General features: G+C 38.1%; 1 protein-coding gene across 1 annotated transcript in view; it reads right to left on the bottom strand.

Annotated features, from left to right (window-relative positions):
• Positions 1–17,204: 17,204 nt before the first annotated feature.
• The window catches only part of LOC150077934 (copper homeostasis protein cutC homolog), a 40,414-nt gene continuing 31,497 nt past the window's right edge, over positions 17,205–26,121 (bottom strand). Inside the window, exons 8-9 of the mRNA XM_090384409.1 lie at positions 18,938–18,965; positions 17,205–17,422 (exon numbers count right to left, since the gene is read on the bottom strand). Of these exons, the coding sequence (XP_090240535.1) occupies positions 17,205–17,422; positions 18,938–18,965 (246 nt within the window). The remainder of the gene's footprint in view (positions 17,423–18,937; positions 18,966–26,121) is intronic.

The raw sequence follows: 26,121 nt of genomic DNA on the forward strand, positions 1-26,121 counted from the left end.
ATACTAAAATAAATAGTATTATTAATCTGAATGACAGATTAATATGTAGTAATCTGTGGACTGAATAATCTGATACTACAGGGTTAACACCATTTATCGCGTCAACCCACGAATGATGTGTAAGGAGGCATGATTAGGTTCTGGAATCAGGGCGCACTGAAATAAGGAGTTGTTTCTCCATCATTAAAATTTTAAGTGAGAACACCCTTAAGATGTCATTATATGGAATAATTCTGCTTAGTATGAGTATTAGTACACTGAAAGGACAGAATTCATGGTATAACTGGTTCCTGGTAAACGCGAGAAGTTGAAGAAAATCACCAAGAAAGAGAAGAATGATGATATCCAGTTCAGGACCCTGGGTGTGCCAAGCCCATACTCACCAGATGTGAGCTCCTGTGGTTGAATGACTAAGAGTTCAATCATTTACTTCAAGAATGAGACATTTAGATAGAAATGACATTCTGAAGGACACAGCATGGTTTTGTTAAGGGAAAATCATGTTTAACTAATTGGTAAGCTGTTTTTTATTATTATTTATTATTATTATTATTAGCTATATGGTGCAAGAAAGCCTGAGGTTTATGCTGCACCAGCCAAAAAAAAATTCCCGAGTTACCCTAAGAGAGAGAGAGAGAGAGAGAGAGAGAGAGAGAGAGAGAGAGAGAGAGAGAGAGAGAGAGAGAGAGAGAAGTAGAAGGGAATCACCAAGAAAGAGAAGAATGATGATATCCAGCTCAGGACCCTGGGTGTGCCAAGCCCATACTCACCAGATGTAAGCCCTGGGGTTAATTTTGACACAGTTAGTCAAGAACTGGATGTAGGGAAAAATTTCGACATACTTTATTTGGATTTTAGCAAGGCATTTTACTCAATCCGTCAAGAGAGGTTACTGTATAAGCTGGAATACGTTGAGGATTACCGGAAAGATTCTAAGATGGATCACAGGATGGCTGTAGGGCAAAGGGACAGGATTGTGTTTAATGGATATTCTTCGGATTCGTGTTACGTCAGAAGCGGGGTCCCTCAAGAATCGATTCTTGGACCACTGTCGTTTCTAATTTTCACAAACGACGTCGACAAAGGGATAACAGGCGTTATGTCAAAATTTGCAGATGATATAAAGATTAGGAAAGTCGTTGATGATCAGTTCTAAGCAGCGCTTCTTCAGGATGACTTGAACAGGCTTCAAGAATGGTACGAAAACTGGCGGTTATGTTTTAGTTCGTCCACAAACTCTCGCTAGTGGACGAACCCACCACTTGGCAGGTATATAGGTACACTACATCATTGCAATCACGTAGACGGTAATTCTATTTCAGTTTGGATAAACGTCGTGAGTTAACCGACTTTTAAAGAGGGATGATAATGGATGCCCGACGCATGGGTCACTCTATCGCTGAGGTGGTACAGAAATTGCACTATCCCCGATCGACAGTATCAAGAGTGTATCGGGAGTACGCCATTTACGGAATAACATCTCATCGTGAATAGCCCTGTGGGCGGAGAAAGGTGGTAGATGAACGTGGCCGTCGACACGTGTCTCGCATTGTTTCGGCCAACCGGAGAGCGACAGTGGCACAAATCACCGCCGACTTCAACGAGGAAGGTGGCAGAAATGTCTCCACCAAGAAGACCATCAGGCGATCATTAGCCGCAATAACTTATGAGAGCTGCAGACCCATTAGAGTCCCATTGCTAACTAGTTGGGAGGTTGTTATTTTTCAAGAGTAATACCTTGCAGTTTGCTTCACTAAAACATAACTGCCAGTTTTCGTACCATTCTTGAAGCCTGTTCAAGTCATCCTGAAGAAGCGCTGCTTAGAACTGATCATCAACGACTTTCCTAATCTTTATATCATCTGCAAATTTTGACATAACGCCTGCTATCCCTTTGTCGACGTCGTTTGTGAAAATTAGAAACGACAGTGGTCCAAGAACCGATTCTTGAGGGACCCCGCTTCTGACGTAACACGAATCCGAAGAATATCCATTAAACACAATCCTGTCCCTTTGCCCTACAGCCATCCTGTGATCCATCTTAGAATCTTTCGGGTAATCCTCAACGTATTCCAGCTTATACAGTAACCTCTCTTGACGGATTGAGTAAAATGCCTTGCTAAAATCCAAATAAAGTATGTCGAAATTTTTCCCTACATCCAGTTCTTGACTAACTGTGTCAAAATTAACCCCAGGGCTTACATCTGGTGAGTATGGGCTTGGCACACCCAGGGTCCTGAGCTGGATATCATCATTCTTCTCTTTCTTGGTGATTCCCTTCTACTTTTCTCTCTCTCTCTCTCTCTCTCTCTCTCTCTCTCTCTCTCTCTCTCTCTCTCTCTCTCTCTCTCTCTCTCTCTCTCTCTCTTAGGGTAACTCGGGAATTTTTTTTTGGCTGGTGCAGCATAAACCTCAGGCTTTCTTGCACCATATAGCTAATAATAATAATAATAAATAATAATAAAAAACAGCTTACCAATTAGTTAAACATGATTTTCCCTTAACAAAACCATGCTGTGTCCTTCAGAATGTCATTTCTATCTAAATGTCTCATTCTTGAAGTAAATGATTGAACTCTTAGTCATTCAACCACAGGAGCTCACATCTGGTGAGTATGGGCTTGGCATACCCAGGGTCCTGAGCTGGATATCATCATTCTTCTCTTTCTTGGTGATTCCCTTCTACTTCTCTCTCTCTCTCTCTCTCTCTCTCTCTCTCTTAGGGTAACTCGGGAATTTTTTTTTGGCTGGTGCAGCATAAGCCTCAGGCTTTCTTGCACCATATAGCTAATAATAATAATAATAAATAATAATAAAAAACAGCTTACCAATTAGTTAAACATGATTTTCCCTTAACAAAACCATGCCTTCAACTTTTGACTCTCTCTCTCTCTCTCTCTCTCTCTCTCTCTCTCTCTCTCTCGCAGGGTAACTAGGGAATTTTTTTTTTTTTTTTTTTGGCTGGTGTAGCATAAACTTCAGGCTTCTTTGCACCATGTAGCTAATAATAATAATAATAATAATAATAATAATAATAATAATAATAATTTCCCCCAAGATTTTTTCTACTGCTGAAATCAAAGTCTTCTTAGTGGCATCAGTTCCAATGAGCTCTGCTTTGTGGTTAATGGGATACAAACTACTAAGTTCCCTGCGTGGAGTCCACTTGAATTGAGCCATCTTAACACAGTCCGGTTGGAAATGTTTTCACTGGTGACCCCAGCAACCTCAGCATAGTGTTGATGACAAGACATCGTAGGGTTCCGTCTTGTTGTTAGAGTCAGATAGCGGTCTGTTCTTATTGACGTAGCCGTCGGGCGACCATGTCCAGCTCTTATTATAATGGTTATTGTCTAATGAAACTGTTTCCATACGAAACTATCATTTTTTAAGCCACCAGAATAATTAAATTTATCTGCCGTGCTGTGTCATGTCTGTTAATTGCTTCTGTTCTATGGTCGATTTGCCTGTGTTGATGGACGAAAAAACCTACGTTTTTTGGGGGATAAACCATGCCATCTACTCCTGAGACTGGCTAACTCAACCACGGAATAAAAAAAAGCCATTAAAATTCCTCTAGTCATCGACAGGATTCGAATCTGAGCCTATTTCACCCGGTGTGGGGAGGACAGCGACGATACCATTGTGCTACACACCCTTCCCATTTCACCCAGCCATTCACTCCGAAAGCTTGTCTAGCCTTGAATTTATTTAAGCTGTTAACTTCCACCACAGATGAAGTTTGTTCAAGCAATCAACCACCCAGTAGCTAAAGGCAAATTTCCGAAAATCTACTCTACAACTGTCTTACCTCAGTTTGAATTCATGGCTCATCAGGTATGGAATCTGAGCAAGACAAAGAATCCCATCAGTACTAAGCTTACTCAAACCATTACATTAAGGCTTACTCAAGCCTTACACACCTCAATCAATCACCACTCAGGCAACTAGTCTCCAAACACTACAACTTAAGCCTTTCTTGGTAACAGCAACCCTTTGTTCCATTCGCTGATCTCGTTGCCCTTTTCTGTAATTGTTACAGCAGCTCTACGTTTTTCCTAAAATAAAGCCTCCAGATGTGTATGCAGTATTCAAGGTGTGGCCTGACCATTGCCTTATACAAGAGAATAATCATCTCCTTATCCCTACTAGCAAAATTACTATGTATCATTGACAAGGTCCCATGAGCTACACTTGCAGCCTGTCTGTACTACTCAGAATACGTCATATCTGACTGCGTCTACATCTGGAAAGTTAAAATTCCCCATTATACGACAATCTGCTACACGTCTACACATTTTCTCTGTACAATTGTTCGTTGTACTCATCAGCCATCAGGCCTATAACACACTCCTACTCTCAATTTTGCTTTCTCAGTGCTTTTGTCACACCTAACTGATTCATCACTGCACACTCCACCCACGTCAAAAATAGTAATTTTTTACTATTTATTAAGGCGAAGGGTTTGCTTATCCCTTCTTGTTACCTCCCTTAACATAACTGGATAGATTCCATCCACCCCAGATGTTTTTTATATCCATCCTCAACAATTTCTTCTCCCCTGTCCTTTTGGCTATTACAGTCATTTAGCTCATTAGTTTGAAAAACTGCAGACATCCCCTTTGCTAAAGAAATCCTCATGTGTGAATGTAGATGCAAAATAACAATTCAATTTGTCCGGAACCTGAGAAGGATCATCAACAGTTAACCCATAGGCATAAAGTGGCAAGCATCCTCTTTCACCCCTTGTGAGTAGCACAGTTGATAAGATCGCCGTCCTCTCCACACCGGGTGGAAAAGACCTGAGTTCAAATCCGATCAATGACAGGAGTAATTTAATGTGTTTTTCACAATATGGCTGATTTAGTCGAGCTCAGACTGGGGTCGAATAGTTTTCCCTAAAAAATGTTGTGTTTTTCATCCAGCAATCCGAAAATCGACCACAGAACACATGCAATTTACAGACAATATACAAAGGAGCAACATGACCTTAGTTGCCAATGCTTCTAAAAAATCGAACAAGAGCCAGCCAATAGCCGCCCCCTTCCTTCTATAACCACAGAAGCCTTTGTGTTCTTTGTATTCTTTTCCTCTGGAAAAGGATGCAAAAACACTAATTTATACACAGATGAATGAAAACAGAGGGGAAAGAGGCATTCTGTGTGTTATCAGATACTCAGTTTAAAACACTGATGGATCCAATATCTTTTTATTTCAGAAGATTTAGGAGAAGTCCGGTTGGCCTGCCTTCCCAAAATCTACTCATGCATACCTTCTCGATGGTAAGCCTTGTTACATCACTCAGGTGGCAACGAATGTGTAGAGTGGTTCTCTTCAAGACGCCTGGTCAGCACGAAGAGAAAAAGACCAAGCCCTCCAGAAAATGGTGACAGCATGATGAAACAAATGGCCCTCAGTTCCCAGCAGCTTTTACTCCCCCTCTTGCGATAGTTCTTTTTTTTAATGCTGTTTTATTTTATTTATTTTTTTTCTACTCTTATCTATGAATTTTTATCTTAGTTTATTTTATTTTAGTTTTTTTTAACTAACTTATTTATTTCTTTATTTTTAATTATTTATTTTTTTTTTAAATTATGATTTTATTATTATTTTTTTTTCTCTATGCTGGTACCCTAAGTTTGGGTAGCTGTGGGTATGGGATTTGCTGGTACCCACTGGTATAGCACTATCTCTAGTGCTATACCAGTGGGTGCAGCACTATCTCTAGTGGGGGCAGGACTTCGCCCTTTTCAGGGAAGACAAAGGTTGTAATGGTCTATCTCCACTTGGCTAAGGACATATCTAGTTGTGGCCCACCTCCTGGTGGTGTTGACGGGCACCGGGCACGCTTTCCACGAAATCGCCTACCCGGTGGCAAAGAGGCCAGAAACAACTAAACAACACATAATATACACAAACATAGCACTACACGTTTCTGGCCCCTCTACAGAGTTTTGTATCATCACAGAGTAACATGGCAGAGATGAACATATGTTCCTGGAGCCACTGTACAGAATATACTATACATGTCTACATGTCTTACGGCAGCGAGAGGATCAGAGTGGAAGCAGAGGGTGTTAAGAATCTCTGGGTACGACCAGAAATTCTTAGCACCCTCTGCTGCCATGCATGGAAACTTAACTTGGCCTGTTACAAAGTACGATCGCTCATCGGTGAAGACAGGATATTAGAGCTGAAAAAGGAATTAGAAAATTTGAATTGGAATATCATCGGTCTGGCTGAAACAAGAAGAAATGAATCATTTAAAAGTTTATCAAGTGGAAATCTGCTGTGCACCAATGGAAAGAGTGAAAGGAGCGAAGGTGGAGTTAGCTTTTTGGTCCATAAAGATATAAAAAGCAACATGTTGGAATTCAAAAGTACATCACCAAGGGTGTTAAGATTACTACTCAGGATTTCTAGGAGATACAAACTAAAGGTTATAATGATTTATGCAGCAACATCAAGCCATGATGATGAAGAAGTTGAAGAAATGTACACAGAAATTGAGAGTCTTCTAGACGAGCAGAAAACTATGGGGAACTTCAATGCTAAGGTTGTAAAGAGACAAAACACTGCAGAAAGAGGAATTATAGGAAATTTTGGAATTGGTGAAAGAAATGAAAAAGGTAAAAGACGTGTGGAATATGCAGAATCTCGAGGATTGTCAGTAATGAACACTTTTTTCAAGAAAAAGATGAACAAAAAGTGGACATGGAAGAGCCCAAATGGATTAACAACTAATGAAATCGACTTCATCCTCACTAATAGAAGATATATCGTGAATGATGTTAACGTTCTCAACAAGGTAAATGTTGGAAGTGATCACAAAATAGTAAGGTGCACACTTGATACAGATGTAAGAAAAGAAAGGGGGAAAAAAAAACTCGTGTAAATAATACGAAGGTCTTTGAGATAACACAAGAGGAGAACAGGCAGTATGTACTGGAACTTAAGTACAAGTGTGAGTTGCTGCAGACTGCTCAGGACCAAGATATCGACGAGGAATACTACAACTTTCTGCAAGTGATAAAGCACAAGAAACCTATAAGTAAAAAGAAATGAAAAGAAGAAAAAATTAGTCAAGAAACGCTTGTCATGATGAACCGAAGATGAGAAATGAAGAGCAAGATAAACATTGACAAGGAGAAAATTGAATATACTGAGTTATGCAAAGTCATTAGAAAGAGACTCAGAGAGGACATAAGAAGATTTAACACAAGGAAAGTAGAACAAGCATTAAGGGGAAACAAAGGACTTAAATCAGCAGCCACGAGCAGCAATACAGAAAGACAAATGATACTCAAACTGAAGAATAGCGATGACGTACTTATAAATAGCAGAGAAGGCATAATTCAAATAGCAGAAGACTAATATAGAGAATTATACAAGGAGCGAGGGAATGATGCAAGCAGTGGGGATGATGGATCGCAAATTAGTAACACATGCGACATACCTGATATCTTTCCTGATGAGGTAGAACATGCGTTGAAGAAAACGAAGAATCAGAAAGCCCTGGAGAAAGATGAAGTTACTGTAGAGTTGTTAAAATTGGGAGGAAGAGACATGGCACAAAAACTGGCAAGACACTTCACAAAATTCATTAGAAAAGGTGTGATGCCTAAGGAATGGAATAATGCAATCATAGCTTTGCTGCATAAGAAAGGAGATAAATCAGAAATTGGAAATCATAGACCAATTAGCTTGTTATCCCACATCTATAAGTTAGCATTAGTAGAGGCATTTGATGCAAGAAAGCAAGCTTATGCAGCATCAGCCAAAAAAAAAAAAAAAAAAAAAACCCACATCCACTTCACCCCTCTGTTCGTTCAAAATACCTGTCCAGCTGAGCCTTAAACTTATTTAGGCTATCAACCTCCACCACAAGGGATGGAAGTCTGTTCCACCAACCAACGACCCGCTGGCTAAAGGCAAATTTCCGTACGTCTATCCTACTTCCTTTCACTTCCACTTTCCTTTCGCTTTCACTTCCTTTCCTTTCCTCAATTTGAATTTATGCCCTCTCAGGTGATTTTTCTGAGCTAGAGGAAGAATCCCATCAGCATTGAGCATGCTTAAACCATTCAAGACTTTATACACATCTATCAGATCACCTCGCTGGTGCCTAGTCTCCAGACACTGTAATTTGCAAAACTTAAGCCTTTCTTCGTAAGAGCACCCCTTTGTTCCATTCACTAATCTTGTTGCCCTTCTCTGTACTCGTTCCAGCAGCTCTACATCCTTCTTGAAATGAGGCCTCCAGACATGTATACAGTACTCTAGGTGTGGCCTGACCATCGCCTTATACAATGGAATAATCACCTCCTTATCCCTGCTGGAAAAATTCCTGTATATCATTGACAATACTCCATGAGCTACACTTGCAGCCCATCTGCACTGCTCAGAGAACTTCATATCTGCCTGCACAACCACCCCCAAGTCCCTTTCATTCTCTACCACTGTTAGTGTAGTACCACAGAGTTGATACGTTGCTCTGGGGTTGCTGCTTCCCATGTGTAGTACTTTACATTTCTCAATGTTAAACTTCATTTGCCACCTCTCAGCCCATCTGCTCAACCTTTCCAGATCCTGTTGCAGCAGCATAGTGTCAGTAGTGTCCTTGACAACCCTGCCAACCTTTGTATCGTCTGCAAACTTGGACATTAAGCCCGATATACCATCATCAATATCATTTATAAATACAGAAAACAATAATGGACCCAACACTGAGCCCTGAGGGACTCCACTAATAACATCAGTCCACGATGAGCAGTGTCCATTGATTACCACTCTCTGTCTTCTCCCCCTCAACCACCCCTTTATCCATAGCAGCAATTTGCCTCCAATGTCACACTGCTCCAATTTGTGTAGCAGTCTTCCATGTGCAACAGTATCAAAAGCCTTTCTAAGATCCAAGTATATAATATCAAAGTTATTCCCTGCATCCAGTTCTTTTGTGACTGCATCATAGTATCCAATCAAGTTGGTCAGGCAAGACCTCCCCTTAACAAAACCATGCTGTGTCTGAGCTATAACTGAAGTCTTGTCTAAATGATCCTTCAGTGCTTCTTTAACCAGTGCCTCCATTAATTTTCCTGGAACAGAAGTTAAGCTCACCGGTCTATAATTACTTGTGTCAGCCTTTGATCCTCCTTTGTGAATTGGGGTCCATTTGCACATTTCCAGTCTATGGGTACCTCCCCTGAGTCCAAGGAAGCTCTCATAATTATGGCTAAGGGTTTGCTTACTTCCTTCGCTGCCTCCTTTAATATAACTGGATAGATCCCATCCACCCCGGGTGCCTTTCTTGTGTTTATCTTCAACAGTTTCTCCTCCACTTTACTCCCAGTTATTTCAAGATTCTGTAGCTTACTGCTAGAGTTGAATACACCTCTGGCATTCCCCTCGCTGAATAACTCCTCATGTGTGAATGTCGATGCAAAATATTCATTTAGTTTGTTAGCTACCTGAGCAGGATCATCAACAGTTGACCCATCAATATCAAGTGGACCAATCTGATTCATCCCCTTCCTTCTAGAGTTTACATAAGTAAAGAACTCTTTGCTGTTTTTCTTTGCATCCCTTGCCAAGGATTTCTCGTAATCTGCCTTCGCCTGCCTAACCTCCTTTGTAACTTGGTTGCATATCAACTTGTATCTATCATAGGCTTCTGTGTCATGTGTTAATTTGTATGTATCCCATGCATTTTTCTTCTCTGCCATATGCCTCATTAGTTCATCTGACATCCATTTTGGCCTAAACCTTGAACAATATTTCTTAGTTGGTATGTAAAGCCTAGTAGCTTCCAAGATAAGTTCTTTGAATGCTTCCCATTTTGAATTTGCTGTTGGTAACATCATCAGTTGGTCCCACTGTATAGAATTTAAATACTGTCTCAGTCCATCGTAGTCGCCTTTACGGAAGCAATAACCCTTCCCTTTACCCCTAATGGTAGTTACCTCTTTGAGTAAATCCCACTTCAGCACACTGTGGTCACTGCCACCTAGTGGTTCATTTATCTGCAGATTCTTAATGCATGAAGAATCACTGCTGATAATCAAATCAAGAGTATTACTCCCTCTAGTTGCCTCCCGAACATGCTGATGTAGAAAACAATCATCCAATAAATCCACAAAAGTCCTGCTAGTGTGTGAGTAACCAGCCCCCAAATTCCAGTCAATATCTGGGAAATTAAAATCTCCCATTATAAGACACTCTGATTTACTGGCCCACTCTATTTCCCTGTACAGTTCCTTATTATACTCATCAGAGTCATTAGGCCTATAGCACATTCCTACTCTCAATTTTGATCTCCCAATGTTTATGTCACACCAAACTGACTCCACACTGCACTGTCCAGAGATGTCGACTGGCTTCACTTCCTTGGTTTTTATGTGTTTCTTAACTAATAGCATAACCCCTCCTCCCTTCTTATCCTGTCTATCCTTTCTGTAGACGTTGTACTCCCCAAATTGCAGTTCTGCATCCCTTATATCTGTGTGACACCAAGTCTCTGATATCCCAATAATACCTGCCTTCCATGTTTTGAGCAATACCTCAAATTCATCAAATTTATTTACTAAACTCCTAGCATTGGTGTACACGCAAGTATACCTGCACCTGTTTCTATTCTTAGCTACCCTAACACAACCCATGTGTTTACTTGTACCGCAATGGCTCCCAGCAGTCTCTGAAATACCATGCATCTTGTTTTTCACATATAATACAAGTTGTTCACAAAGGTCATTACTAACAGATTAGAAAGAATACTTGATGAGAATCAACCGAAAGAGCAAACTGGCTTTAGGATAGGATTCGCAACTATGGATAACCTTCACATAATATCACAGCTAATGGAGAAAGCAAAAACACCATTAAGCCTGGCATTTGCGGATTATGAAAAGGCATTTGATTCCATACAGCATAAGGCAATGTTTCGGGCACTGGAAAGACAAGACATGGACACCCCATATATTATGATTTTGAAGAAAATATATGAGAACGCTACCTGCTTTATTAGATTAGACAAAGAAAGTAGGAAATTTAAAATTGAGAAAGGAGTTCAACAAGGAGTCACAATATCACCGAAGTTCTTTACAGCTAACCTTGAGGAAGCTTTCCCAAAGAATTAGAGGAGAATCTTAGTCAGTTGTTTAGAATTAGTAAGAATTTTGGACTAAAGATAAATATGGCTAAAACAAAAGTAATGATGATCAAGTATGCCACAGAAAGCGATATAATGATTGAAGGAGCAGTAATTGAAAAAGTGGAGTCATATACATAATTACCTGGGACAAGTAATCAGCTGTAATAGTGATAAATAGCTGGAAGTCAAGGAAATTTAAATTTTGGATGGATAGCATTCAGAAAATATAGTCACATACTGAGGAGCAATATCCCAATTTGTCTGAAAGGTAAAACAATGAACCAATGTATACTCCCCACCATGACTTATTAAAGTGAAACTTACACACTCATCAAAAGAATGGAATAGAAGCTGAGAACAACACAGCAAAGAATGGAACCAATTATATTGGGAATCAGACTGCTAGATAAGAAGAGAAACATATGGATTAGGCAGCAAACTCAAGTAAGGGACATTCTTATCAAAACTAAAATGGTCTTGGGCAGGACACATAACTCGAAGACATGATGACAGATGGACTAAGAAAATAACAGAATAGTACCCAAGAGGAGCAAGAAGAAAACCTTGAAGACAAGCCTGAGATGGACAGATGAAATTCACGAGTTTGTGGGTAGTAAATGAATGGCCATTGCGCAAAACAGAAGGAATTAAAAAGTTGCTGGAGAGGCCTTCATCCTGCAGTGGATTGAAACTGGCTGATGAGCAAAAACATCATGAATACCTACCTACCTAATATGACGGTCCTCCATATGTACCCAAAACAGCTCGTACCCAGTAAGGCATAGCTGCTGCAAGATTTTTAAATGTGCCTTGTGGTATTTGATACCAACACGTAACCAGCATATAGTAGTAGTAGTAGTTGCATGTGATGTAAGAAAGCAAGTGTATGAGCTTATGCACCAGCCAAAAGAAAAAAAAAATTACAAAACAGTTCCCTCTAAATGTTTGTCCATTTCCTCCTTAAATTGGAACAAACTTCCAACAACAGATGGAAGTTTGTTCCAGCAATTACCCACCCACTTGCTAAAGGCAAATTTCTGCACATCTATTATACATCTTTCCTCAATTTGAATTTATGCCCTCTTAGGTTCATAATCTGAACAAGTGGAAGAATCCCATCAGAATTCAACATGCTCAATCCGTTCAAGGCCTTATGCACCTCAATCAGATCACCTCGCAGGTGCCTAGTCTCTAGCCGCTGCTTAAGCCTTTCTTGTTAAGAGGATCTCTTTGTTCACCTCACCAATCTTGTTGCCCTTCTCTGTACACGCTCAAGCAAATCGGCATTCTTCCTAAAATGAGGTCTCCAGACCTGTACACAGTACTCAAGGCATTGCCTGACCATTGCATTATACAGAGGGACAATCATCTCCTTTTCCCTGCTAGCAAAATTCCTGTATATCATTGACAAAACCCCATGACCAGCCCTGGCAGCCTGTCTGCCTTGCTCAGAAAACTTCATATCTGACTGCACAATTACTCCCAGGTCTTTCATTTTCTACACCTTAAGTGTAGTGCCACATAGTTGGTACGTTTCTCTGGGAGTTACTTCTATCCATATGCAGTACTTTGCATTTGTCAATGTTAAACTTCAGTTGCCACTTCTCAGGCCATCTGCCCAAATTTTCTAGATCCTGTTGCAGTAGCACACTGCCATGTCATTAACAACCCTGCCAACTTTGTATCTTCCACAAACTTTGACACTAAGCCTGACATAATTTCATCAATATCATTGATAAATATACAAAACAACAGAGGACCCATCACCGAACCCTGTGGGACTCCACTAATAACATTAGTCCACAAAGAGAAGTACCCATTAATTACCACCTTCTGTCTTCTCCCACTCAACCATTCTTTTATCCATTGTAGCAACTTACCCTTAATACCATTCTGCTCCGATTTGAACAATAGTCTTCCATGCGCACGTGTCTAAAGCTTTCCTGAAATTCAAATATGATATCAAAATTATTTTTTGCATCCCGTTCCTTTGTAACCACATCATAATATCCTATCAAATTTGTCAGACAAGACTTTCCCTTAATAAACCCATTTGTGTGTCTGAATTATCGCTGCAGTCTTGTCTAGATGATCCTGCAATACATTTTTACCCAGTGACTCCATTATTCTGGGGACAATCATCTCCTTTTCCCTGCTAGCAAAATTCCTGTATATCATTGACAAAACCCCATGACCAGCCCTGGCACCCTGTCTGCATTGCTCAGAAAACTTCATATCTGACTGCACAATTACTCCCAGGTGTTTCTTTTCTACACCTTAAGTGTAGTACCCCATAGTTGGTACGTTTCTCTGGGGGTTACTTATACCCATATGTGGTACTTTGCAATTGTCAATGTTAAACTTCAGTTGCCACTTCTCAGGCCATCTGCCCAAATTTTCTAGATCCTGTTGCAGTAGCACATTGCCAAGTCATTAACAACCCTGCAAACCTTTGTATTGTCCGCAAACTTTGACACTAAGCCTGACATATCTTCATCAATATCATTGAAAAATATACAAAACAACAGTGGACCCAACACCGAACCCTGTTCGGTCCTCCATGTGCACCCAAAACAGCTTGTACCTGGCAAGGCATAGATGCTACAAGATTTTTAAATGTCTTGTGGTACCTGGTACCAACACGTAACCAGCATGTTTAACTCCTCTAAGGTCTGTGATTGAGATGCCACATATCGGAGTTGCTGTTCCAACACAAACTACACATGCTCGATGGGTTTGATTTCTGGGGAATTTGGTGGCTAGTGCAATACCTGGAAGTCTTCATGTTCTGCGAGTCTCGAACAATCCAGGCAGTTTGGCATGGTGCATTATCCTGCTGAAAAACGGCACTGTCAGAGGGGAAGCCTGTTGCCACAAAAGGGTGTACCTTATCAGCAATGTTTGGGTAGGTAGTAGACATCAGTGTCCAGCACACAGATGCCAGGATCCAGGGTATCCCTTGCAGAACATCGCCCAAAAGAAGACACTGCTGCCACCGGCTTGGGTTCGTCCCATGGTGCCTCCAGGTAAATGATGCACACATACCCTGCCATACACATGCTGCAACATTAAACTCAATTCATCAGACCAGATGACCTCCCAAACACTCAAAGTCCAGTTTTGATGCTTGTGTGCCCAATGTAAGCACTCTGGGCAGCCTGCAGCCCCATTTTCAGCAGGGTTCGATGTACTGTGTTGTGACACATTACTCCTGTCACCAGCATTCCAATTACCAGCGAGTACACTCGCCCTTCTGTTTCCATGTATCATCTGGGAGAGATACATAGAGCATGGATGAGCCATGGTTTTCAACACCTCGCCAGTGGTTCGTGAGTTTCCCCACCTTGGACCACTTTTGTTAGGAATTAACCACGGATGACCATGAGCACCCCACCAGGTGTGCTGTTTCAGATATGCTTTGACCCAGTCATCTGGCCATTACAATTTGGCCTTTGTCTAACTCACTTAAGTCTGCTGCCTTTCCCATCTAAAGAACAAGAGTAATGCTAATTAAAGCTCAGTATCAGGTGTTTTTTATACCTTATCCCAACCCACACGCACTGTAGCTGGTTCTATTTGCATAACAACCTGGTCGTGTTTTGGCTCATGGGTGTATCTTTTTTTTTTTTTTTTTGTCTTCACTTTTTCCCATTATATATGGGGTAATTTTTTTTTTTTCATCGGTTTCTGTATCACCTTATAAAATATATGTATCCGATGCATTTCTTTTCTATCCCATCTCAATAGTTCATCTGACAATTTAAGTGTGAGCCTTGAACAGTATTTCTTCATTGGTATGAAAAGCCTTTGATGACTTTTCTGAGTACTTCCCATTTAGAATTTGCTGTTGGTATCATTTGGTCCCACTGCACAGAATTTAAAAACTATTTGAGAACGCTGTAATCACCCTTATGAAAGCAAAAGCCTTATCGTTTACAGTAGTTGTTTTATATACAGTGGCAGACAAAAAACTGCATCACTTGTGAATTTTGCAATGTTTTGCACTGTACTGTGGGTTGCAGAAATGTTCACAATGCATTTGTTAGATGGGATATATATCTCTGTGAATGTAATTCGATAAAAATACTTCACCTGATATACCTAATTGCCACAAATATCTTCCCAAAGGGTAAAATGCTTAATTAACGGAAATAGGAGAAATCATGCAAATGGCAATCACGACAACCATACATACATTTTTTTGCATTTATGTGTACAAAGTGAAATGACAAGTTAACGTAATAATATTATGTACTGTAAATCAGCAAAATAAGTCGTCAATATTTTGTCGTTTCTCCTCGAGCTGCAATTACAGCTTTGCAAAGATCTGGCATAGAGTTAATCAACTTCTGGATATATGGTTACTCAATTTCATTGTACCACACCCTTACAATGCTATCCTGCAGCTGAATCTTACTTGTTGGCTTCTTCTGAGCAATTTTCAATAGGGTTCAAATGTAGACTGTTGCTGGGCCAGTCCAACACTGTAATCCCACCATTTCTGAAGTGAGTGCACCTTAAGAGAGAAAAACGAGAGAAAACATTGGTGAATGTTTTAAGCCTTGTGAGACAAGGTAAACTCATCATTAAATCTAAATAGCATAAAACTTACCAATTTTGCTGTTTGGCAAGTTGCTGAGTCCTGTTGAAAAATGCAGTTTTAGACATGGTGATTCTTAATGGGTTTCAGGAACTCCTCCAAGGTAGCAATGTAGGTTTCTGCATTCACTGTTGTTAATAAACTTAATTCCCCCACCCCTTTGCTTGTTATGCATCCCCAAACCACCTGACTGGCAGGGAACTTTACAGTCGGCACTATGCAGTCAGGATGGTATGCCTCAGATTTTTGTCTTCTGACATATTGCTTCCCATCCAAGTTGAATTTCGATTCATCAGAAAAGATGACAATATCCCATTGCTCTTTTGTCTATGAAATGTGTTTTACCCCAAGCAAGTCGCTTCTTAATTTGTTGGGTCAATAAAGGCTTCTTCTTGGGCCGATAGGCATGCAGACCACATTCCGAAAGCCATCTTTGGATAGTTCATGCACTTGTTTCAACACTAGGAGCCATCTCAAAGTCCAGTTTTAGATCAGGAGCATTAGCATGACGATTACAAAGGCATAGCTGTTTCAAATATCGATCTTGGGAAGGCGTAGTCACTCTCTTACAGCGTGACCCAGGTCTTCTGTTCACATCACTAATTTCAGCATCCGGGATACTGTTGACCAGTGGCAGCCTATTTTATCAGCGACAGCCCTTCCTGGGACAGAGCAACAGCTACACTTTTTTTCTTGGTGTCAACTGAACATATGTAGCCATGCTTACACCTCTGCAAAACAGGATACTAATGAGCAGTATACCCTCCCAACACTGTATTTTTAGAAATGGCTGCTATACCTCGCAATAGAAGCATTATCTGATGCAATACCTTTGCTTTGCGAAAAACAAAATTACTATAATCAAACAATATCTTATACGTTTCATTACAATGTTAATTTTTTTGAAGGTGAAGCAGTTTTTTTTTGTCTGCCACCATATGTTTTCAATATAAAAAAAATCAGCTGTGTTCATAACAAACAAAATGGAGGATGGTGTCAAAAAAACAATTTTGAAATATTTTTTGCCAATAAAAGGTTAAAAACAACACTTGGAGGATGTTTTCCCTAGTGCAAGGTAAACATGTGCCCACTGCAGGGTTAAAGATCATGTGAAGCCCTCTGGAAATCTTTTTTTGGGGGGGGGGATAGAATACAGAGTTTTGTCTCTGGCTACCATTGTTTTCAAATCTTAAATTACAAAAATAAGAAACCATGTTTGGAAAAACCCAATCATATCTAAAGTTGTTGTTTAAAAATAATACCTTATCTTATTTCACTGCATTAAGAAATTATGAAAACTAAACATTATATGAAATGCCTTATTCAGTTCATAAAAATGCAAAAAATTAAATTAGTTTCGTATATTTTATAATAAATCTTTTATTATTAACAAAATCTGTCATAAAAAAATTAATTATACAATTTTAACATTTCAGTTCAGTAAACAAAAAATAACATTTCATTTTTTATTCCAAACTGATTCTGCAATGTGCTGTAGCTTGATGACTTTGTCAGCATCAGCTTCTTTCCAGCAGAATTCTGAAGACTGAGCTCCTATCTTAACTTCCCTTCGAAATTCCATTCTTGAGTTAATATATATACTGGCAGAGGTATGGAATTCTCTGGCTTCAGACACTTTTAGAATTTCTTCTAAGTTATCTTCATTAATGCCACCACCTATATAAACAATATTGTTAGAACCAGCATAAATTATCTATTATATGTAAAACATTCAGTTACAAAAAATGGTGATTAATGCAATTCATCAATGTTTTATGTAACTTTTCAAGTCAGGTATTTCCAAATAACTCAAAAAAATGTATGTTAAAAATCATATGCTTAAAATTAGGAAATTCAAAGTATTATAATATCTTACATACAGAATAAGCTAAAACATGAGCCCTATCTCACAATGAAAAAGCAACAGAGTAGTGGTGTTGCAAGGTTTCATCAGTACCAAAAGCTAGTTTTGAAGGTTTGAGCCAACTCAGCAACACTGAAGCAATCTCTGCTAATATCTCATATTTATAACTCTTCCTCTCCCACCTTTAAAGATTTAAGTGCTTCTAAAATGTTCATAGTTTCACATGTATTTTTTTATGAATTTGTAATGAATTGGATTTTTGATGTTTTATAAATAATATAATTTCAGGCTGTTGGATAAGAAGAGAAACAAATGGATTAGGCAGAAAACAGAAATAAAGGACATTCTTATCAAAACTAAAGAACTGAAATGAACTTGGGCAGAACACACAGCTCGAAGACATGATGACAGATGGACTAAGAAAATAATAGAATGGTGCCCAAGAGCTAAAAGAAAACCTGGAAGACAACAACGGAGTTGGACAGATGAAATTCAACAGTTCGTGGGTAGTAAATGGATGGCCATTGCACAAAACAAAAGGAAATGGAAAGTTGCTGAAGAGGCCTTCATCCTGCAGTGGATTGAAAATGGCTGATGAATATATAATTTCAGATATATATTTATAATATATAATACTCCTACAACATTGCCATAATTGGTAGAGTTCTTTAAATGTGCATGGATGTATCACATTTTCAGACATAATAAAGCTCATTATTATTATACTAAATCCAATGAAATTTCAAAATCAAAGGAAACTTATTGGATTAGCAAAAATAACAAAATAAATGCAAATGTGCCATCAATGCTAATATTACATAACCAACTGAAAAATGACACAGCTCGAAGACATGATGACAGGTGGACTGTCATAATACTAAGAAAATAACAGAATGGTACACAAGAGGAGCTAAAAGAAAACCTGGAAGACAACAATGGAGATGGACAAATGATGCATGATTTAGTATTTCAAATCATTACAGAAAACATTTAAAAAATTAGATATTATCTATAATTGACAGAAATCGCACATCAAAATTAATTTTTGTGATTTTAAAAAATCATGCATCAGAGAACAATAATTCAAGCTACCATCAGATAATCCTGATGGAAGTTTGGTTTAAGTATAAAATAAATTAAATATAAACTCAAAAATTTATATTTACACCTGTGCAAAACAGGATACTAATGAGCGGTATACCCTCCCAACACTGTATTTTTAATACAGTGTTGGGAGGGTATACCGCTCCCAACACTATTAAAATTCAGCATCCACTACACTTTACTTTTATATTTATGTAATTTACAGAATTAGCAAGATTTCTTACCTGGCATAATGATAATACTTCTACCAGCCTAAAATAAAAAATACCATTAATAACACATGTCAAATGTATAGTTGTCAATTATGAACAATTTCTATTATTTTACAACATTTAAATAACTTCTTTCTAACTCCCCAGTATTAATTTGTACACATAGTACAATACTATAATTACCGATAAAAGGTTCATTTACTAAAATGCCTCTGTTGTTGGACATGGTAGAGCTGTACAAACAGTAATTTTCTTGTTAATACTCCGGCACAACCACCAGGTCAGTGGAGTTTACAATAAATCATCAATACAAATGTTAATCGTATTTAGTAGTCAGAGGCTTGAACCTCGGTCCACTCAAAGAGCACGTGCTACTGCACTTGGCTATGTCGATTTCTACCAAACATTTTTATACTGTCAACTATTAAAAACTAGCAAAAAATTTGTCCACCATACCATTAAAAGATAACATGACATGCAAGGTCATGCAGCTAGAACTCCAGATGTACCAACACAACTACTCCAGAAGTAACCAAACTCATTGTCACAAACAAAGTGATGACCATGAAAATGAATTTCAGATATTTTTACTCCTGCTACGAAAGAAATTAGCATTAGTAGAGGCACTTGATGCAAGAAAGCAAGCTTATGCAGCATCAGCCAAAAAAAAAAAAAAAAACAAATAATAATAATAATAAATAAATAAATAAAAAATAACCACTTCCACTTCACCCCTCTGTTCGTTCGAAATACCTGTCCAGCTGAGCCTTAAACTTATTTAGGCTATCAACTTTCATGACAAGGGATGGAAGTCTATTCCACCAACCAACCACCCGCTGGCTAAAGGCAAATTTCCTCACGTCTATCCTACATCTGTCTTTTCTCAATTTGAATTTATGCCCTCTCAGGTGATTATTCTGAGCAAGAGGCAGTATCCCATCAGCATTGAGCATGCTCAAACCATTCAAGGCTTTGTACATCTCTATCAGATCACCTCACCGGTGCCTAGTCTCCAGACACTGTAAATTGCAAAACTTAAGCCTTTCTTCGTAAGCGCAACACATCGTTCCGTTCACTAACCTTGTTGCCCTTCTCTGTACTCGTTCCAGCATCTCTACATCCCTCTTGAAATGAGGCCTCCAGACCTGTATACAGTACTCAAGATGTGGCCTGACCATTGCCTTATACAAGGGAATAATCACCTCCTTATCGCTGCTAGAAAAATTCCTGTATATCATTAACAAGACACCATGAGCTACTCTTGCAGCCCATCTGCACTGCTCAGAGAACTTAATATCTGCCTGCACAATACCCCCAGGTCTTTTTCATTCTCTACCACTGTCAGTGTAGTACCACAGAGTTGATATGTTGCTCTGGGGTTGCTGTTTCCCATATGTAGTACTTTACATTTGTCAATGTTAAATTTCATTTGCCACCTCTCAGCCCATCTGCTCAACCTTTCCAGATCCTGTTGCAGTAGCATAGTGTCAGTAGTGTCCTTGACAACCCTGCCAACCTTCGTATCGTTCATAATAAATCAGGAGATTGAGGCCAATACTTTTACTGCAGCCATAAATTAGAAACAAAAACAATAAGATTAAATTCATTGATGCCCACAAACTGCAGGGAGGGTACGGAATTATGCACGAGACAGAGAGAGAGAGAGAGAGAGAGAGAGATCATCATCCTGCATCAGTTATAATATGTTACGGTATGAGATGCAGCAATATTCAAACCACATTCTATGGAATGCCTCTGAACCGATTCAGTGGCCTCCACAGACTCAGTTCTTTCTCGTAAAGCTAAGACATCACCAGCATGGTTTTCAATCTCTGTCTAAAGTTTCATCACTTCTTAAGAATAGCTTTCTGGAAGCCTTAACTTAAGCCTGTTGAACTACACACTACAGTCACAGCTGGAGCTTGACATGGCCCAAAGGATATCCTGGAGTATGAAGCAATCAACAGATTGCTTCATTACAAGAAATATTAATTGCTTCAAGCAAGCAAGCAAGCAATTAATATTTCATTAGCAAAGGGTGGACAATATTTCTAAAGGAGTCAAATAATTCTTGGAAACATCCACTGAGAGTTGAGTTATTATATGTGGATGGACAGAAAGAATTAACTGCTGGATTCATACTGGTCTAATTTTAATGAAATTTGGGATGTGAAAAATTTTTCTAAAAGAGCCAGATATAAAATTTCATCCACTGGCACTCCAGTTATCAGATGGTTTTCAAGCTATGTCTTAAGTTTCGTCACTTCTTAAGAATGGCTTTCTAGAAGCCCTCCCTAACTTAAGCTTGCTGAACTACACACTAAAGCTTGATGTATGGGCAGACATGGTGAAGTCAAATAAGTGATTTACACATACATGCTAATATGCCTAAAAATGTTATAACAGTAGACTAAAGAGTGGCGTAAATCCTTATTCGTTCCCATCTTTTTATTCTTCTTTTTACAAATTTCATTAAAATGCAAAAAAAAATATATTAGGGAACAATGCGAGTATAATGCGATTTTCACATTGGCTCGTGCGTGATTTTGTCTGCGAGTAACACCAGGTGAACACAAAACACGGCACCAAGCTGAATGTAGCGACCTGTGCAGTAATACATACAATTTTATGAAGCATAAAAATGCCAAACTTCAAATGTGCTAGAGCTATATTTCCAATTTACTGTAGTTGTATTGGTCAGAGACATGCTGCTGTCATTCACTGTATTCACAAGATATCATAGGCCAACTCATGAATTCAATAGCTCACAGTTTTCAGTTTGAACAGAAATTTTCTGAAGCATGATAGCATGAGCAGAGTACATTTCTGGAGGTCAATACTGCCATAATTCAATAAAAGAAATTTGCAGTTCCTGGTTTATTGGGCTTTTCTGTTAATGCAATATAATTATAAACTCTATCTTACTGCATTTTCAATAATACCGATAGCTGGAATTCTGTGGGTTTTTACGTTATTATGGCGAAATGCGTTTTCGCTTCGATGAAATCTCCAATCATATAAAAAATATAAATAAATTTTCAGAATCTTCTCTTTATTCCTTTTTAAGCTTCATACTTTTTACTCCATATCTCACTTGTGCGATTTGTGTATGCCGTGTTCATTGTTATTGATTGCTTATCTTTTTTACTGTTTTACATTTGACAATCCAAAAAAAAAAGAAAAAAAAAACAGTCAGTGAACAGAAATATCAATTAGTATGTTAGTATAATAATAAGAGGAGTTTACCCCAATATAGTGCATGGAACACTTCCGTATGATACCCTCCAGAAATTAAAACAGAAAAAACGAAAAATCGACAACTTACCGGTACATTGGAGTAAAATATAAATAATACACACAACAATGGAAGATTTTTTGAATGGCTTGGTACAAAATTACATTAAATCTACACTAAGGTACTCGGCCCAAAGTTACCATATTTCTTTTCTAAAATATTGCCGTCAAAACAACATCGTTCCGAAGTTTGCTAGGGTGAATTTAAATCAAAAAATTTCAGGCATAAAACAACTAACACTGGCGACATCGTGTAATATTGTTAAGCTTGCCTTAAAATCTCGATATTCGAATAAACAGAAATACCTTTCTCAGGTTAGGAAGCTTCGCAATAAATTAAAAAATTATCTACATCCGAACGATTGGTCTGTATTGAAGACCTCCATAGATTTGCGACAGGAAGCACAGGCCTCAGAAATAATAAGTTGCAAACATTATCGGATAGGTCAAGACACGTTCATGCGAATTCTAACACATTGTCGCTGGCTTGCGACCAAGTTCATACGAGTTTTTAAAATTTCAGGCATAAAACAACTAACACTGGCGACATCGCGTAATATTGTTAAGCTTGCCTTAAAATCTCGATATTCGAATAAACAGAAATACCTTTCTCAGGTTAGGAAGCTTCGCAATAAATTAAAAAATTATCTACATCTGAACGATTGGTCTGTATTGAAGACCTCCATAGATTTGCGATGGGAAGCACAGGCCTCAGAAATAAAAAACAGACACGTTAATAAGTTGCAAACATTATCGGATAGGTCAAGACACGTTCATGAGAATTCTAACACATTGTCGCGGGCTTGCGACCAAGTTCATACGAGTTGGGTGACATCCCCCCCCACAGACACAACATGCTACCACAGAATAGGTCAGCTAGTTCACGAACACCCCCTCACCCAATATCCGACGAACCGACATATCAACAGGTTACAAATCTTTCCTCGTGTACACTATCGCAGGACCAGATTTCGCTTTTATCCAAAGGACTAAATTATAATTTACCACCTCGAAACCTGCCTATAAAACAATGCGTAATTGATATTGAATTTGAACTTCGTAATGTTCCACAAAAAGATGTATTTATTCGACAAGTTAACCAAGTAGTGAATAACATAAAAGAAACGCAACTTCCTAAATTGAACACACATGACAGTTCAGCTTTACAAGAACTTCGGGGAAATAAGGACATTATTATACAGAGGGCAGATAAAGGAGATACAGTGGTAATACTAGATAAACATGATTATATTGATACCTCCACTTATCGTGAAGTAGATCCGGCACTGTTTACCAATTTGGTCAATCAATACAATAAAACATTAACCACGTATCGGATAAACGACTACATTACTATGGTTCAGTTAAAGGAATTGAAGTCCAGAACATACAATATTCCTGCACTTTTTGGTCACTGGGTTTCCTATTCGACCTATTGTTTCCTACAGGAACTCGGCATTTTCATCCTTAGCCACACATGTATATAACATTATAAAACCCTTTAGACAGGTAATACAATTTGAGATTAAGAACTAAGATACATTATTTAATAAGCTTAAAGACTGTAGACTCGGCGACAATGACAATTGATTCTCACTAGATGTTACCTCATTATATACGAATGTAAATGTTGAATATACATTAGATATTATTTGGGATATATTAAATAAAAACTCGACACCGATTAATTATACGAAGCTACCTATTACGGAAATTTTTCACTTAATTAAACTGTTAGTTGAGGCTAACTACATCACCTTTCGAGACAAGGTGTACAAACAAATTTTTGGATTACCAATGGGTTTGAGCCTGAGTGGCTTAATGTCAGAGATCTATCTCTCAACGATTGAGCAGAACATTTGACACCTTTTCGAACCCGTATCACATACTATGGGAGGTATTTAGACGATGTTCTAGTTATTACCGATAGTAATACTATCCAAGACATTTTACATTCGTTTAATAATATTCATTCTAGACTCAAATTTACATTGGAAAGGGAGGATACGGATACAAAGTGATTAAACTTTCTAAATTTCACGCTTACCCAGGACTCGAATAAAATACAATTTAGCATCTATCGAAAACCTACAAACACCGGTATGCTTCTACATTATAATAGCTATCACCCGTTCACCTACAAAAGATCGATTATCTTTAATCAATTTCTTAATGCCTATAAATATTCAATGACGGATTCTGCTTTGGACTCAGAAATACAAATATTAACTAGCAGATTCTTAAACAGGGTTATTCCATTACCACAATAAACCGAATTAGGGTACAAGCTAAGGATAGGATACAAAATACTACACCATTCAACAATAGTAATATCAAAAAATACTTTATTTCTGTCCCATATGTTGAACAGTGGCACAAACAGCTTAACAGATTCTTTAAAGATATCGAATTTAAAATTGTAGCTAGACCAATACGGAAGTTACACACTATACTAAACAATCGCTCGGTTCTTCCAGCGTTCACAACACAAATTAATGATCTGGTATACATTTGCGGTGATTGCGACTCGTCTTATCAAGGTTCGGCCCGATTTTCTCTTAATATTCGTGTAAATCAACATGAAGCCTCAGTTCGTGCTTCTCGTTCAGCAGCATCAGAATTAGCCTTTCATGACATTAACGAAAAACATACTTTTTTATTTAAAGAGGCCAAAATGCTTAATGTTCAACGTAATTATACACGACTATTAATTGCAGAAACCATTGAAATTAAATTACACGAAAATTCTGTTAATGTTCAGCGGCCATATTTGATCTCCGATGCGTGGACCTTACGCGCATGCACGAAGACAAATAATCTCTATTTAAGTGTCAGGTTTAACCCGATTCGGTAATTTTCATTCCTGTGATCACGACATACGGTCGAAAAGCGTTGTCAGCTTCAGGAAGGAAAATCATTTTGAATATTTTTGTTAGATTCTTTTAATTGTGTTAATTTGATTTTTAATTGTTTTAAATTGATTTTAATTGTGTTAAATTGATTATTTAATTATTTATATTTTACTCCAATGTACTGGTAAGTTGTCGATTTTTTCGTTTTTATTTCTGGAGGGTATCATACGGAAGTGTTCTACGCACTATATTGAGGTAAACTCCTCTTATTATTATACTAATATTATTATCAACGTAGAACATATTGAGCAGTAAAGCTCTGACTCATACTATCCAATTAGTATGTATATATTACAGTGCTATACTTACTGTAATATTTAGAAGAAGAATCTTTTATTGCAATGCGAAATAAATATATTAATAAATAAATAAATTTATTTATTTATTAGAAACTTAAGATGTTTAAACTTATGTTAGCAATTTTCCCCATCCCTATTTCTCCTGTAAGCCCTGTTGTTTTTAGTGCACAAAATGCCATAACATGGAGATTTTTTATGAACATATACCACGTTACAGCAGAACTAACTGTATTTGGTAAAAAATGATGTGAAACAGTAAAGATGTTTCCTCTAATTTCATTAAGGGATAAGAAAAAAAAAACATGGAAAAAACAGGCTGAAGTGGAAGCACTGTGTGCTATTCCTTCATATACACTGGTGTTCAAAGAAAGTGCATCACCTAAGAATTTCACATTTCTAACCCTTTTTTACAATGGTATGTCACATGAATGACTAGCATCACAAACAGAAATCTAAACAAAAGTTATTTATTAATAGTTAAGGCAAAGCTAAGTAATATTTGACAGGTGCTTTCAAAATATTCCAAAATGAGTATTTGCAACCTTTATACAACAGTTTTGGTAAACACAATAATTATGGATGAAATGTTATCAGAAGCCCTCAAATTTCCTTCAGTTTATCATTTTAAATGGAAAACAAAATGAAAAGTTCACCAGTTGCAAACTAATATTTAGTTGAACTGCCTCTGGCC

The sequence above is a fragment of the Mastigoproctus giganteus genome, chromosome 11 (genome assembly GCF_048544385.1).
Source record: "Mastigoproctus giganteus isolate SK-2022 chromosome 11, ASM4854438v1, whole genome shotgun sequence".
Taxonomy (NCBI): Eukaryota; Metazoa; Arthropoda; class Arachnida; order Uropygi; family Thelyphonidae; genus Mastigoproctus; species Mastigoproctus giganteus.